The sequence below is a fragment of the Xyrauchen texanus genome, chromosome 15, assembly GCF_025860055.1.
Source record: "Xyrauchen texanus isolate HMW12.3.18 chromosome 15, RBS_HiC_50CHRs, whole genome shotgun sequence".
Classification (NCBI taxonomy): Eukaryota; Metazoa; Chordata; class Actinopteri; order Cypriniformes; family Catostomidae; genus Xyrauchen; species Xyrauchen texanus.
In genome coordinates, this window is record NC_068290.1 from 2,828,665 (window position 1) to 2,846,213 (window position 17,549).

General features: G+C 39.0%; 1 protein-coding gene across 1 annotated transcript in view; it reads left to right on the forward strand.

Annotated features, from left to right (window-relative positions):
* LOC127655753 (protein FAM110B-like) overlaps positions 1 to 14,350 on the forward strand; it is a 24,344-nt gene extending 9,994 nt beyond the window's left edge. Inside the window, exon 2 of the mRNA XM_052143725.1 lies at positions 10,127 to 14,350. Coding sequence (XP_051999685.1) covers positions 10,849 to 12,141 — 1,293 coding nt within the window. The 5' untranslated portion in view covers positions 10,127 to 10,848 and the 3' untranslated portion in view covers positions 12,142 to 14,350. The remainder of the gene's footprint in view (positions 1 to 10,126) is intronic.
* The last annotated feature ends 3,199 nt before the right edge of the window (positions 14,351 to 17,549 follow it).

Consider the following 17,549-nt stretch of genomic DNA (forward strand, 5'->3'; position numbering starts at 1 on the left):
TATGCAAGCTCGATTTTGCATGTTGTTGCAATCCAAAATGTGTCAAAATGCAACACATAGCACAATGCAAGTGCGCGTTGAATTCTCAACGTTGCCACAAGGGGTGCTAAAGCGGACATAAGTGTGAACCGATCACTTCTATGGTGAGATTTCTCTTTCAAGTCAGCTACGGTCTGTTATCAGTAATGCCACAACACACGTTTAGCATGGTCAACCAGACCGCGCGTTGGGCAAACGCTCGAATCTGCGTGCACGTACTTGCATAAAGTATATTTCTGGCCTAAGCCTAAAAACTAGTAATAAAGACATATGCACGTTGCCCGGGGCCAAGAAATAAATTCAACAACTTTAATCACTTGTATCCCCTTGTTAAGCAGATTTGTTTTTTTTCTGGGGTAAAAAAGTGATTACGAAAATGAAGTTAAGGTTTAACCTCCTAAATTGCCTGTATTGAATGGACCTTTCTGTCCACCGGCCCTTTTCTATCACTGCAGGCTGAAATATTATATGTAGTTGATTCTTAGAAGGCTGCGTGTAGGTCAGATTACGTCTTCTTTACATGCACAGCATTTATTAAATTAGTATTTCACGTCAGAGGCTTTTTTATTGGAGAGCATTTCCATATGACGAGCATTTGTTACGGCCGCAATAAGAGAGTATAGATTGCACTCCCAATGCAAACTTTATATGCATAGAATAATAAGGCCTTGTGCTTCTGGGTTCTGAAAGTTACAGTATGTTTTCACTGTGCAATGAACTGCTTCATCACAAATGATTCAGGAAAATTGGATTCTTCATGATATGTCAACCTTTAGCTCCAAACTCAATAGCTCTCGATGGATATGCTGGACACAGGAAGCCTTCTGAAGAGGCTCTTTGGTGACTCTCATGAAATCAAAAACATGTCCAGCTCACATTGCACCCAGAAATCTAAAGGAAAAGTAAATAGTTTAATTTAATTCATTAATGTAAAGCATTAAGAAAATGAAGCCTATTTTGAAGCATTAATATGTTTTGCATTGTGACTATTTTCATGACAATTGAGCACATTTCCCCAGTAAAATCTTTGAATCCCTGTATTTTATGCACTATTTACATTAACATTTATGCATTTGGCAGACGCTTTTATCCAAAGCGACTTACAGTGCACTTATTGTTACCATCACCAATCAGTGATCTACAGGATTTTGACGTCACATTTAGTATTGGCTCGGCTCGCTTCAGTCGAGTCGAGTTGTACCGTGCAGTGGAAAAGGCCCAATAGTAACGACTTTCTACTCGAGGATCTTGATAGAAATGTAGTGGAGTGAAAAGTACGATATTTGTCTTTCAAATTTAGTGAAGTTAAAGTCACAAGACACAAAAAATTATATTCAAGTAAAGTACACATACTCAAAAAGTGTACTTAAGTACAGTACTCAAGTAAATTTATTTAGTTACTGTTCACCTCCGAGTGTGACTGACTGAACTGAGTGTAGTTTCTCCATCTGGAACACATGACGGCCGGTACTTCTTTTCTGTGTTTACGGACATGACACAATGACGTAAGGATGGACATCTTAAAGGGGTCATGACATGAGAAACCAAATTTGCCTTGATCTTTTGGTATATAAGAGGTCTTTGTATCATTAAAACGTCCTGCAAGTTTAATATTTTAAGACGTCCTCCCCATTCTAAACGAATCATTTATTTAATCAAGCTCAAAATACAGCTCGTTCTGGATTCATGGTTAGAAGTGACATGACGGTTAGAAGTGACAGACAGCGTTTGCATATGACCGCCTCCAGCACAAGATAACTACGCTTTAAGCGCAAGACAACTACGCTCATTTCGTATCGCCGTGCGCCTCACAAGTGTTCAGTCGATGGACAGCGAGCTCTGACAGAGACTACTTGTGCACAGGAAAATTACGATGCCACACAGATGTGCTGTTCCTGGCTGTGGTCAAACAAAACCTCTGAATAAGCTGCCGAAAGATCCAGACGTCAGGGAAAAATGGATGCAGTTTATTTTTTGCGGACGTCCCAGTCACGGCAGTGTTAACTTAAGCGTTTGTTGTGTACATTTTAAGGATGACTGTTTTGAGAACAAATCTCAATATGATGCTGGCTTTGCCAGAAAACTGTTGCTCAAAGATAAGTCCGTGCCGACTATTCTGGGAACAACGACGACGCAAACTGTAAGTAATCTATTTTAAACTTTAAACTACTTTTTAAAGCGCAATTTCATTCATTATGAATAATCACAGTGTTTTTACTTAGTTTACTTGCATATTGTTCTGGCTGGGGGCGTCAATAATTGATACATAGGCACTGACGTTAGCCAATCATAACAGTGGGCGTTAACACTGAAGTCTTAAATGGAAAACGCCCCCAAAACAGACTGTTTGAATCAGAGGATGAGAAACAGGGTGGGAAAAGGTCATAAATCACTAGATTTTAAAAGTTTTTCTTAAAAAAAAATATATATTAATACTATAATTGCACCTAAGGGAACATAATAATACAATAAAAAAACCCATGTCATGATCCCTTTAAGCTAGCGATTTTGCACCAAATCCGACCCGACACCTCAAAATACACGTTGAATCAGGATAAGGTAAGAACATCGTTTTGAAAACTGATTATTTATGTACTCAATCAATAATGACAATTTGTTAATTTTTAACCAAAAAATATATTTTATATATATGTGGTGAGTTATGCGTGGATGCCACGGAGAATAGCGTGAAGCCTCCACATGTCACAGCGGTAACATGCTCAACGAGCCACGTGATCAGACGCAACTGAGATTCGTCCTCCGCCACCCGGATTGAGTCACTACGCCACCACGAGGACTTAGAGCACATTGGGAATTGGGCATTCCAAATTGGGGAAAAAAAATTCCTAATAAGAAAATGCATTAATACAATTCCATTGTTGTGCTGTTGCCATATGGCAACAAAACCTTTTCCCGCCAATTTTATTTGTTACTGTTCATGTCTGAGTCTAGAGAGTAGGTTGTAACCACTATAGAAAATGTTTAATGCTTTTCAGAGTGACATTGGCATGCTTTAATAATTGGATTTGTATCTAAAAACCTACAGTAAGTGCATGATAACTACTAGGCTACTATTTAATATATTTGGCAACTTCCCAGCTCCATTGTTTGTCATACTCATATTCTGATATTGTCGATAATCTTTGACAAGGCCCATTTATGTGTTAATTATGTGCCTTAGTACAAAACCTCTTAAAGGGTACATATCATGGAAAACAAGACTTCAAAGTACAATCCAGGTGTATTTTAACACTCCCAATGCAAAACTCCATATATTCATAAATTCTGGGTGCAAATAGAGGGAAAATATACCCCCCTATTGATGAGGGTGTGAACTATACTGGTATGATAACAAGGCCTTAACCACCATAGACATTGAAATTTGCCATATTTCATGAGTTTCATCCGATCATTTGCGTATCTGACTACCTCAATGTGTGGTTTTCAATGATCACAAAACATTTGAGCCACCGTTTACACCTGCACTGTCTACTTTTGATTGGATCACCCAACACTGTTGATAATACCAGGTGTAAATGGGGCCAACTAGACTTCACAAAGCCCATTAATGGACACCCAACCCCTCGTCTACAGTTTGACGTTTGTCTAGTTACCCTGCCTCAAAGTCTCCGGCAATCCACTCACTCACATTTATCATGTTTGAATGACAATAGAAGCACACCGAGACAGTTAAGTCTCCACCTCATAATTTGGAGTTGATTTAGGGGTGTTATGGGTAAAAAGTGTCCCTTGTGACCTGCCTGTGCCCCATGTGAATTTTAAACCCCCCCACGCCCATCATACATCAACTGCATAATGGCACTCAAGACTATGGTAAAGAGATATATGCTACCTCTGCCAGTGTGTTTGTCTCTGTTGAATTTTATTGTGGTGACTTTTCTTTCACCCTGTTTTTCTTACTAATGAGCCTCGGCATTCAGTCCTGCCTCTTATCTCTAGAGCCAGAGGGGTCTATTGTCTGGGATGATAAATAATGCAGGAGTTCGTCTGTGATGGACGTCCTGAGCCTTTTGTAGTTCTAAATCGGACCTTTTTTAGTAATTGGGCTGGTCAGACTGGGTGGGACAGACACATTCTTAACTATATGCAGATGCTTTTAATTAACGGCAGAAGTTTTATCAACTACACGCAAAAACGTTCTTTTCACATTTATTGCAGGGTCAATGACATTTTTAGGGATAGTTCACCAAGAAATGCGTTGCCTCCGAGTATCCATACTTCCCTACTATATAGTATGCCAAAAACAGTATGCCAATGGAGTAGTATGACTGAATCCTCAGTATTCATAAAAGGGTAAATGAGAAATACCCGTATGACCTACTATTTTTGGCGAGATTCTGAAGCGTGGATTCGCTGGACACTTTACGATCACCAACATCCCACGTATGAAGTATGTTCAAAAACTATTCATTCTACTCAATCTAGTGCATACTAGATACTAGGGGTCAGGTGGTAGAGCGGGTCGGCCACTAATTGCAGGGTTCGAATCCCGGCCCACACGACTCCACATGCTGAAGTGTCCTTGGGCAAGACACTGAACCCCAAGTTGCTCCCAATGGCAGGCTAGCACCTTACATAGCAGCTCTGCCGCCATTGGTGTGTGTGTGTGTGTGTGTGTGTGTGTGTGTGTGTGTGTGTGTGTGTGTGTGTGTGTGTGTGTGTGTGTGTGTGTGTGTGTGTGTGTGTGTGTGTGTTTGAATGGGTGAATGAGTCACAGTGTAAAGCGCTTTGAATACTGTTAAGGTTAAAAAGGCACTATATAAGTGCAGACCATTTAGATGTCAGCCAATAGTTCATTATACCGATAATGAAGGTGATGGAAAATGCCGATAGTGGATTAATCGGTCGATAGTTTTTCAAATCTATTTATAAAATGTTAAAAAAAAGTTCTTAGTCATTTCTTACTATGAAGGGCACAGACATAGATGCTACAAGAGTCGAGTTGCAGTTTATTGTTCAACCAAAATCCCAATAATATCCAGAAAATATTCAGATTTGCCATATAATGTGGGACTTTTAACCATAAACAAGCTCTTATTTAGAAATGATGAAAAAGTTTTTTTCGAAAATTAAGCTTTTTATAGCCTACATATTCACCAGATGAAGGATTTTGTATATACGTTTCCCCAAGATTAGCTTTTTTTTTCATTGTTATTCGCAAGATATGAAGTTGGAGATACAATGCATTTGCTGACGGGAACATTTTTTGCATTTTACTTTTCATGCCCTCAATTCAATGAAGTACACTTGATTATCTAATAATAACAATAAATAAATAAATATGCATTGAAGTGCGGATAAAAGCAGTTTTTGCGAGAAAGCAGTGTTCTGGTATACATGTACTGTATAAGCGGCGTACTCTTTACTCCCGTATACATGCAGCTCGGTCAAATAAGCAGCTTTCTCCACAGCAACGTAATTTCCCCATGACGCTTGCAAATGGTCTGCACTTATATAGTGCCTCTTTTAACATTAGTGTTTGCCAAAGCTCTTTACACTGCATCCCATTCACCCATTCACACACACACTTATACACCAATGGCAGGAGAGCTGCTATGCAAGGTGCTAGCCTGCCATTGGGAGCAACTTGGGGTTCAGTGTCTTGCCCAAGGACACTTCGGCATGTGGAGTCGTGTGGGCCGGGATTCGACAACCCTGCGATTAGTGGCCGACCCACTCTACCACCTGAGCCACAGCCACCCATTGTGTAAATAACAAACATGGTATCCAAGGAAGATTTCTCTATTTTATTCTCTGTCACTTCGCTTTATTTTGCAGATTCCATTGTTGCCGTGTTTGTTTCCAACCTGCAGCGAAATTGCGCTTCAATAGTCGGATTTCTCTAAGTAAAACTTCAGGATTCCCTTGAGGGACCGTCGATATTTATAAATGAGTATAGCACATAAGCAGCTTTCTCCGGGAGAAACCTAGATGTGTTGAACTGCTTTCACTTAATCCCTTAAACGGTGTAAGAAAATCTGCATTCTCGTTTACTTGGCATTTCAGAACACTGCTTCTTAAGAGCATGTAAACGTGGCAGTGGTGGCTCAGTGGTTGAGGCTCAGGGTTACTGACCAGAAGGTCTGGGGTTCAAGCCCCAGCATCACCAAGATGCCACTGTTGGGCCCTTGAGCAAGGCACTTAACTCCAGGTTGCTCTGGGGGATTGTCCCTGTAATAAGTGCACTGTAAGTCTCTTTGGATAAAAGTGTTGCCAAATGCATAAATGTAAATGTAATTGGTCTGTGATTGTTTTTATTTCACCTCTAGAGGCCGCTGTTATACGGTAGAACCAAGCCTTTCTATCTAGAGTATCCTCGAACGCCGGCCACAGAGGAATAAAACTAACTATCTGCATCGATTTTTGCCGATAACCGATAGTCCCATAAAGCAATCATCAAAATCGTCAAAACCAAAATATATCGGTCTTCCTCTAATGCATACCTAAAGAATGTACAGTTTTACCAGCCGAGAAGTGTGTCCTTCACCAAGTACAGTACATACTCTGACAGTACACAATTTAGGAAGGAGGGTCACTCACCCTCATGCTGTTCCATGTGACCTTCTTTCATTGGGTGAACACTAAAGCAAATGTTAGGCAGAATGTTAGTCTTTAAGTCTCCATTCAATTGAATTCAGCCTGATCTTAAATCAAAAGCAGATTTGTTTTTAAATATTATTAATATGGAAAATGTATAATATTTAATACATATACATTCAAAATGGGTTAAGATTTGTAAACTTCATTACGTGGACGCGTCCCATTTGGGGGGTTTTCTTACATTGCGTGAAGTCTTCAGTAGACAGAGCTTAGATACAGCTAGACAGAAAACATCTGGTTTCTTTTTGACCTTGTTGGACGGCTGGTTTCTGCTCTCCTGCAGGCAAACAGGCTGCTAACCAGCTTCATTGAGGCGCATAGAAATACCAACATGAAAGTCAGTGAGATCAGAGAAGGTGGGATTAGCTGGGGTTAATTACAAGCCACTGAGTTTAGGAAAGTCCGGCTGTTATTTCCAGCACAGTTCTCACAAGAGAGAGAGGGTCAGAGCCAAAGTTGCATGTCACTAATTCGCCTCTTTAGAGAACATTGAGGGTAATTGTAGAGGAGCAAATGGTTTTGGTGATGGTGTGAACGTGTGAAACAACTGTACGTAGAACCATTACAGTTCAACTCTGAGTAGCTGTGGATTGGTGTTTTTGTGTTTTTTGTGGTTTTGATATAATAAATGGTATTTCAATTGAAAATAATTGTAGTAATAAAAATGTTTTTGAGGTAAACTATCATCAGTGTAAACGTTACTGTGCATAGAACTTTCCAGCATTTTAATTTAATTTAATTTCGTTTAATTTAAGCTACGGATGGGAGACCTCCTTGGGAAAACTATGGTTGCTGCTGGAAGTGGTATTAGGGAGGCCAGCAGGGGGTCCTCACCCTGAGGTCAGTGTGGGTCCTAATGCCCCAGTATAGTGATGGGTACACTATACTGTAAAAATCACCTTCTTTCGGATGAGACGTTAAACTGAGGTCCTGACTTAGGGTTAGGGTTACCACTTCTCGTAAAGAGTAGGGGTATAACACTGGTGTACTGGCCAAATTCCCCCCATTGGCCCCTATCTATCATGGCCTCCTTCTAATCTCCATCCCTGTGTAGGAAATTTGGTTGATGTAGATGTATACGGTGAGGGTTAAAGTGCACGCGTACCTCCACCATTACATGTAGGAACAGTATGTGTGAGCTAGGAATTAAATGAAACTGTCCTTTTTAATTTAAGCTACCATTCTGCTATTTATAGCCCTGTTTCCAGCTTACATATGTTGGCCTTGCATTCAAATACTTGTCACACTGGTTTTGGAAAGATCTATATTACTGTGGCAGTGCATCTAGAAACCAATAATTGCCTTCGGTGCAGAGAGATGCATTTAATAATGGGCTATTCCAAAACGTACTACTGTGTGATTCCATGCGCACCATTGTGCGATAACAGAATAGCCTACTGCTTGATGTTTATATATGCAGCTCACACTGTATTAAATATGGTGTGAGCTGTTAGACATTGTATTAGATAGGAGTGCTGTTGGCATAGTGGGCTAAAGCGCAGAACTTGTAAGCAGGAGGTTGCTGGTTCGAGCCCCACAGACACCACCATTGTGTCCTTGAGTAAGACACTTAACTCCAGGTTGCTCTGGGGGGATTGTCTCCATAATAAGGGCTCTGTAAGTCGCTTTGGATAAAAGCGTCTACCAAATGCATAAATGTAAATGTAAAATACGGACTAATGGGCATGTGCAATATACTGTATGTGTAATTTTCCGAAATTATTTGTGATGATTTTGCTGGCCATATAAAATGAAGTGTTGTTGGGAAATGTATATTTGTGAATATTGAGATGATTTTAATGCACTTTTCATTTGGTAATTATGTTTCCAGAAGAAGTTTCCTATTTATTTAATGAAAAACAGCGTATTTTTTACCGTATTTTAGTTCTTGAAACATTTTGAATCTACTTGGCAACATTGGCTGTTTGGTTGAAATGACTGCTCCTCTGATACAAAAACAAAATAACTTTTTAAGCCATTTCAGAGCAAATACATAAATATATATATATTTAATATAGTAATTGCTTTAGCTTTATCACCCAGTCCTACTTGCGTCACAAGGAACGTTCACTGAGTTTGGACACTCCAGACCCCTTGTTGCTCACCTCATTGTGAAAGTCCCTAAATCCACTTCCATCTCAAGCTCATCACCTGTTCAGAATTCTTTCCCAGAACTTTCCCAAACAATGGCTGCTTTCCCGGACTGTCTGACATCTGGAAAATATTGCAGTTCCCCTTTTGAAAGGGATTTATTGCAGAAGGCTTCAGAGGGGGTGGAAGTGCATGCGAGTTGCTGTACTTGTAAGATTCAAAGTCATGTTGAATAAGTGCATGAGGTCCCTCTCTTTTTTATTTTCAAGTATTCGAGTCTAAATGTTAAAGTAGAGATGGCGATATGAACATCTTCTCTTGCCGCCAACCATGCAGTCAAAACTGTTTAAATCTAAAATTCTTGCTTTACAATAATATTCCTTGTGTTTTTATGTTGTCCTCATATTCTGTTAAATGCAGGTATCGATTCAGACTTCTCGCTTTGGTTTTATTCTGATTCACAAGCTCGTAATGTGATTACGATTCCAATAAAATGTTATACAAATTTTGATTCAAGTATATTTCAATTACAATGTCCATTTTGCTAACATAGGAAAGAAATGATCTCTCAGCTAATGCTATAATTGTACAGGGAACATTCTACCTTGGTACATTATGCAAATATTAATACAAATAATTAACAACTGTGCCTAATCAATGCGGTTCAATTGCTATTTATTTAACAGATACAATCATTTACACAACCAGCACTGAAGTTAACTTTAAAGTAAAGGGCTTGATCTTGCATTTTATAAGAATTAGTTCCGGTATATTCAAATGAAGATTGCTAATAATCAGAAAATCAATATATTTTCCCAGTCCTAAACAATGGTTACACCACATTACATACAGTGAATAGTCCTGCAGTTTTATAAGAAATGTGTGTGTTTTTAGAGGCTGATTTCAGGATTTTTTAAATATGGACGCATTATTTATTGAAGCCCTCAAGAAATGCAAATGTGGCGTATGGGTTAAGCTAATGCTTATAGAGCAAGGCCATTACTGTTGCAGTCTGAATGCACATGGACATGTTGCCCTTAATAGACTTTCTAAATATGTAAAATCCCACATGCTTACAGCCTGACATTTTAACTTGAATCCAGAGTTCACAGTATGTGTGGCATGTATTTGACACTAAATGCACAGAATTGGTGCAGGACGGCATCTGTATGAGTAAACCGTTATTTAGGACTTAGTCTATGGGCAAGCTCAGTCCATGCATGAGGTAATGGCACTGAGACGTGAATTTCTGCCAACACATAAAATGCTACAGGGACCTCTATCTTTGCGGCCATATGGCCTACATCTTGGGAGTTGGGCTCTCCCTTGAGAAATGCTAGAAACTTAACTGAGTTTACCTTTTTTGTTTTCACAGGGTTGTAGATATAGAGGAAAAAGGACAGGACAGGACGTCTTTCAAAATCTGAAGTGCCCCGGTGCCAGCAGTATAGGTCAGCCCAACCGGAACACCGCAGAACAATAGAGACCCAACCCATAGAATGTCCTAGAGACGGCTATCAAAAAGCAAATAATCAAGCTCATTAGCTGCCTTCCTCCAAGACAACATCCCTGAAAGGATTAACAGAAAAAGGAAGTTAGAAGGAGTGAAACAAGAGTGGGGAAAAGGAGAAACTTTTTCAGAGTGAATGCTGACTGCCATTTCTGCTGCTTTGTGGTGAGGAGAATATCTCATTTGGGAGTGATTTTGGATTGTGGGAAAAGGATTAACCTATGCCCTGCCCGTTTATTCAAATGCCTCTATAAATGAATAAATATTCCATGGAGATATTGATTTGTCCCTTTTCTAAAAGTGTCTAACAAAGAGACAAATTATAGCAAAGCCCAGCAGCCAACTCTCTCACTGAAACTTCTCAGACTGATACCTCAATCTTGGAATGCCTCAAAAACTATAAATGGATCCCTAAAAGTCCCCAACGTCTATATCCTGCGAGTATTCTGAGATAAATCAGAACTTGAAGCTGTATAAGACTAGTAATTTCCCAAAGGATTGCTTTCACCAAGGCCTCTCTTGTATTTTGTTGTTGGCCAAGGAAACTGCTGCCATTCTGTTTGGATGCATTTTCCCAGAATTCCAAAATGAAGCCATTAACCCCAATTGGTTCACCCTCTCCACTGCGGCTCCTCAACAAGGGGCCAGATTACCTGCGTAGGCAAATGGATGCAGGAAGCAGGGGTCACTCCATCAGTGCAGTGGAGCGTCTTGAAGCCGACAAGGCGAAATATGTCAAGAGTCAACAGGTCATCAATACCAAGCAAGAGCCCGTGTTGGTGCCCTGTGCCACCCCTCCACCCTTGCCCCGTCGTAACTTCACAGTGTCTAGTCCCTCAACTCCCGTTCTACCTCACCGAAGACCCTCTGTCCCTTTCTCTTCACTGGTTTTCTCAAAAGAGGAGAATGAGGATGACTCCAAGAAGGAGAACTGTCAAAACGTGACTGTTGTAGAAACACACAATCGCAATAATGCAACTAAGCCGCCCGCACCGTCCCATAGAACCCCAACCACTACGCCATTAGTCGCCCCACACAGTGCGCCAATAATGCGTAGGAGCAATGGCAAACGCATGCTGCGTCCAGACTCCCTGGTCATATATAGACAGAAAAAAGAATGCAAGAGTCCCAGCAGTTGTGGCAGAAATGTCAACATGGAGGCCAAGGGCTACAGTTTTGTAAGAAGACTCTTCCAAAGTTCTATGCGTGAGAAGAGCAATGGGAGTGACTCAGCTCACAAAATGGTGATAAATGAGGAAAAGGGGTCCTCCTCTCGAGATGGGGACTCTCGAATGTCCTGGTCCAATGACAAAGACACTGTTGATGGGGGAAATGGGACCAGGAGATCGAGTAGGTCTGAACGCGAGGACTCAATGGCGGAGCCTCACAATGACAACACTGGATTTGTGGAGAAGCAATCGAAGAACAGTATGATGAACTGTGTACGAAACAGTGTGGGTAACTGTAATAATAATGATATGGACCCATGGAAGCCTGTTCTACCTCGAATGCGGTCCGATTTGAAACATTCCAAGTCAGACGTACAACTTCGCTGCTCGCTAGCAATGTCCGAGCAAGAGCGGTTCTTCGGCTTCTGTGGATTGGACCTTGATATGGTGGAAAGGCTTGGACCAGAGAAATTTCTAGCAGGTACCAGTTCAGTTGACACACTCTCACTTCTATTGAGGAGCGTTGGAGGTGGAGGAGGCTCGGAGCCCAGTGAGTTTTCTCGACACTCCGGTGAAGGGCTGTTCCAGGAGGAGCTAACAGAGCAGATCCCGACAGGTGTGTCCATTATCGAGAGAAATGCGCGTGTTATTAAGTGGCTCTATGGTTGCAGGAATGCAGCCCAGGAAGGCCCCAAAGAGTCCACTGTTTGATTACCCTGGTAACAAAAACAAAGCAAGACTTTTATTTTGGACTATTGCCTGGAGCAGTGTTCCAATACGACACTCATGACAGATTATGTTGTATTTATTTAATGTGGAAGATTTGTAGTTAAGAGATTTATTCAGCTTTTCACAGCCAGCACAAGCTAATTTTCTCCCGTTTAAGGTGAAGTGTGTAAATCCAAACAGAATTGCAAAAATTATTTCCTAAACACGCCACCTACTACCATTGGCCAAACAGATAGCCAGCCCCAAACTCACTCTATTGGTTGAGCCAATCTTGCGGTGTCGGGCTGGTCAAGATGCTCAAACAAACTTTTGAAAACAAAATGCTTTTTTATAGCGCCATAGAGTCACAGTGTCAACAGTTTTCAGGGGAGTCAACCTACTAGCATACTTAATAGTGTCTTAAAAAATTACACACTTCACAGATCAGTCATAGATAAAGCTTCATTACATACACTGTCTTTGTAGTGATGTAATTTCCTGTTTTCAGTATATAGAAAAACACATATAAGACCGTCCTATTACTTTTGTTCAGAAACATGTGTTATTTACTAAACACAACTTAAGAACATCTCAGTCGATGAATAATTTAAACCTGAAAACCACTAAGCTTTTCTGTGGGGCTGCAAAACTGATGCATAAGTACTAAATGAACCATGTGTACCTCATTTCCCGACTGTCCCAGTTTAGTTTGTGTGTTGGCTTTTTTTCCTTAAACGCGGGCGTTGGAACAAACACACAAAGCACCCCTGTGGGGATATTAATGCACTGAATTGAAAAAAGAAAGAGAGATGGAAAGAGAGAGAGAGAGCGCGCTGTATACTGTACAAAACACTAACACTGAGTGAATGCAAATGAGTATGCATGGGGTTAAGAGCAACCTAAAGGACTTTAATTTGATTTGTCTTAAGCCAAAGATATGACTGTATACTGCTGTACACTGGCTCTGTTCCAAACCTCAGTGAGCTGTCTCACTGTTTACTGTCTATAGACAGCTGTATGCTAAAGCAGCATCCTAACTGAAATGGACCATCAGTAGGATGTCAATTGAAACACTCTACTGTACATAGGCAGCAAGAAACTGTTATTAATCACTCAGGAACGCCACACTAGAGACTAGATACAAAAGAGTCTGACATTAGCTTAGCTTAGCAACATTAGCATGTTGCTAAGCTAACAACTTGAGAGTCTAATAAAAGCAAAGAAATAAGTGACTCACAAATACTGGGTGAAATAGTCTGCTGTTAATTAGATGGGCTTATTTTTCACTAATACTTTCCAGTTCTGAGTAAGCTATATCTTTAAATCTTGGATTGCATTTTGTACCGAGCTAGTCAAAATAATTTGGGATAGCCTTGGGCGTGATATTAGATGCAAAGATGCCTTAGATCTTGGTCCCACATGTGGTGTCTTCGCAACATAACATAACTTCACTGGCAACAGTTTAGAACAACCTTTGCGTCTAAAAATGTCTACATGCACCCTAGGCAGTCGGCTTATTAGCGATTGGAACAGAGCCACTGTTTTGTCCCTCGTGGAAATTCTCAGTTTCATTCCCATATTTAATACCTACATAAATGGCCTTTATCTTAATTATTGTGATGATAAATAATGGTCGTTTGCACGTTTGTCCTGAGGAAACTCCTTTGGCGACACATTCTTCCATATGCACTTGATAATAACACTTCTGTGATTCATTCACCAAATTAATCAGCTTTGCAAATTAGGGGACATAATGGCAGACAGAAACTCCCGATGTAGGAAACGGTGATCTGTTCCCAAACCCAAGGAGACCTTTGAGAGTTCCTCCCAAGTAAACTCATGAATCAGTCACTGATTCCCTTTTGTCGTAATGAATCCTGCCTGATTGGAGGTGTTAATAAGTCTCTATGATCCCACTGATAAGGAGGGAAGCAGAGGTCCAGTGTGGTATGTGCAGGCCAGACTGAGGCTGCAGACAAAGATGTACAAATGCGATACGCAATCTTTCCATTGGAAATTCCTGAACCTGTTTTGTGTGTTGTGTTTTGTGTGTGTGTGGCTCATCCCCAATGTCAAAGAAGCGTCAAGTCTTCCTAAGCACCCGAAATGTCTTTCTTGTATGTTTACAATCCTGTTATAAATGTTTCTATAGAGAAGACATTTAGATTTCAATCCAAAGAGATATTGTACAGAAAATCCAAATAAAGTCACATTTCTGAAAGACTGTAACCTTGTGTGTGTATATGTGTGTGTGTGTGTGTTGTCATTTTAGCTTATTTGGTTCTGTTAGATAACAGCCAGGGTTCCCATAGTCACGAAAAACCTGGAAAAATCAGGGAATTTTAAAATGGTGATTTCCAGGCCTGGAAACGTCATAGAAATGAACAAAAATGTCTACTAGTGGGTTTATATTCAACTGTGTAATATACCAAAACAACCATAATGGTTTCTCATTTCTGTCACACTTTAATAAGTTATGTAAATGTATTGATCCAAAGGTGTAGGAACATTATTGATGGTGTACATGGAAATAAAATGATTGCACTATATCATTCTTCAATGCTGTTCACAATTCTGTAAAGTCAGACATACATGCTAGCACAGATCTTATAATTACACAGGTGTCAGTCCTGCGCACCTTTTCTTGTCGTAAATGTTGTTATAACAACACATACACGGTTGCTAAATAACTTTGGGCTAAAGGGAAACATCTACATAATGTCCAACAGCTCCTCGTGTGCTGGTTGGTAACAGATGAGTCACACGGCAGTAAAATCCTGGGATTTGATTGACTTATTCAAGCACACTTAAGCAGGGTTGAGAAAAAGTCTGAATTTAAAGGGAAAGTTAACACAAAAATGTAAATTGTCATTATTTACCTCCCCTCATGTTTGAGAAAGAATGCAAAAATGCTACCGTAAAAAAGCATTATTTGATTAACAATTTGTTACATTAAGATTTACAAGACGTAATTGTACGGTAAAATATTGTACAAATTATTTGTTTAGATGTAAAAATGTTTCCTTATAATTAACAGTAAAAATGTATATTATGTTTAACAAGAGAATACAGTGATTCACAATAAATCTTAAAGTGACGAGCAGACTTTTATAGTTCCAGAAGGTTTGTATAATTTAATAATATAAACAGTTGTGAACCGTAAAATATACGAGTATCAAAATGACATTTCGTGAAGCCTGAAACACGGTCAACTTATTTATTTATTTGCATACAGTGTTTCTCTGTAAGTTTTACAGGTTTGTTGTGATCAATTATGTCTATTAATTCCCTGAATATTTTTCCACCAAGTCAAGTCAAGTGGTTTGGTCCATTATATAAAATGTATTTATTAAATATGATTAAAAGATATAAATATTTATATAAATAACAATATATATACATATACTGTGTGTGTGTGTGTGTGTGTGTGTGTGTGTGTGTGTGTGTGTGTGTGTGTGTGTGTGTGTGTGTGTGTGTGTGTGTGTGATTTATTATATGTTTATATAGCTAATCAACCATTGATTAACCCTGTAATGTCGTGTGTATCAAATATAAATCACAAAGTTTCACTCTTTGTCCAAGCTGATGAGCCAAACAACCTGTAGTATGTAGGTTTCTCATGTATATGGCACCACCTAGTGGTTATTTTTGGGGGAAAAATTAAATTTTTATATTGATCTATTTAAAATGGTGGCAGACTGACAAGATAAGTTACAACTTATGTTGGGATAAATTATGATTTTTTTAACAAAGTAAAAGTGACTGTAATGATTATATTGTTACTGATATTTTAAAATGAGTATTTGCTGAATAAGCAACTTGTGCTTGGTTAAAACATTGTATATTATTTTATTGAAAACCACCTTTGAAATCCATGTATAAAATATGATACAACAGGATTTTGAGTAATCTCTCTCAAAATAGATATATTTAAAGTGTGAACTAATATTTCTGTGTATTTTCATTTAGGCAGCCTGCTATGTCAAGATCTCATTATTTTACATTACAAGCCATTATGATGTCATCTTACCATACAAGCCATTATGATGTCATCTTACCATAAAAGCCATTATGATGTCATCTTACCATACAAGCTATTATGATGTCATATTACCATACAGGCCATTATGATGTCATCTTACCATACAAGCTATTATGATGTCATCTTACCATACAAGCCATTATGATGTCATCTTACCATACAAGCCATTATGATGTCATCTTACCATACAAGCTATTATGATGTCATATTACCATACAGGCCATTATGATGTCATCTTACATACAAGCCATTATGATGTCATCTTACCATACAAGCCATTATGATGTCATATTACCATAAAAGCTATTATGATGTCATCTTACCATACAAGCTATTATGATGTCATATTACCATACAGGCCATTATGATGTCATCTTACCATACAAGCTATTATGATGTCATCTTACCATACAAGCCATTATGATGTCATCTTACCATACAAGCCATTATGATGTCATCTTACCATACAAGCTATTATGATGTCATATTACCATACAGGCCATTATGATGTCATCTTACATACAAGCTATTATGATGTCATCTTACCATACAAGCCATTATGATGTCATCTTACCATACAAGCCATTATGATGTCATCTTACCATACAAGCTATTATGATGTCATATTACCATACAAGCTATTATGATGTCATATTACCATACAAGCTATTATGATGTCATATTACCATACAGGCCATTATGATGTCATCTTACCATACAAGCTATTATGATGTCATCTTACCATACAAGCCATTATGATGTCATCTTACCATACAAGCCATTATGATGTCATCTTACCATACAAGCTATTATGATGTCATATTACCATAAAAGCTATTATGATGTCATCTTACCATACAAGCTATTATGATGTCATCTTACCATACAAGCTAATATGATGTCATCTTACCATACAGGCCATTATGATGTCATCTTACCATACAAGCTATTATGATGTCATCTTACCATGCAGGCCATTATGATGTCATCTTACCATAAAAGCTATTATGATGTCATCTTACCATACAAGCTATTATGATGTCATCTTACCATGCAGGCCATTATGATGTCATATTGCCATACAAGATATTATGATGTCATCTTATCGTACAAGCCATTATGATGTCATCTTACCATACAAGCTATTATGATGTCATCTTATCGTACAAGCCATTATGATGTCATCTTACCGTACAAGCTATTATGATGTCATCTTATCATACAAGCTATTATGATGTCATCTTACCATACAAGCCATTATGATGTCATCTTACCATACAAGCTATCATGATGTCATCTTACCATACAAGCCATTATGATGTCATCTTACCATACAAGCCATTATGATGTCATCATACCATACCATACA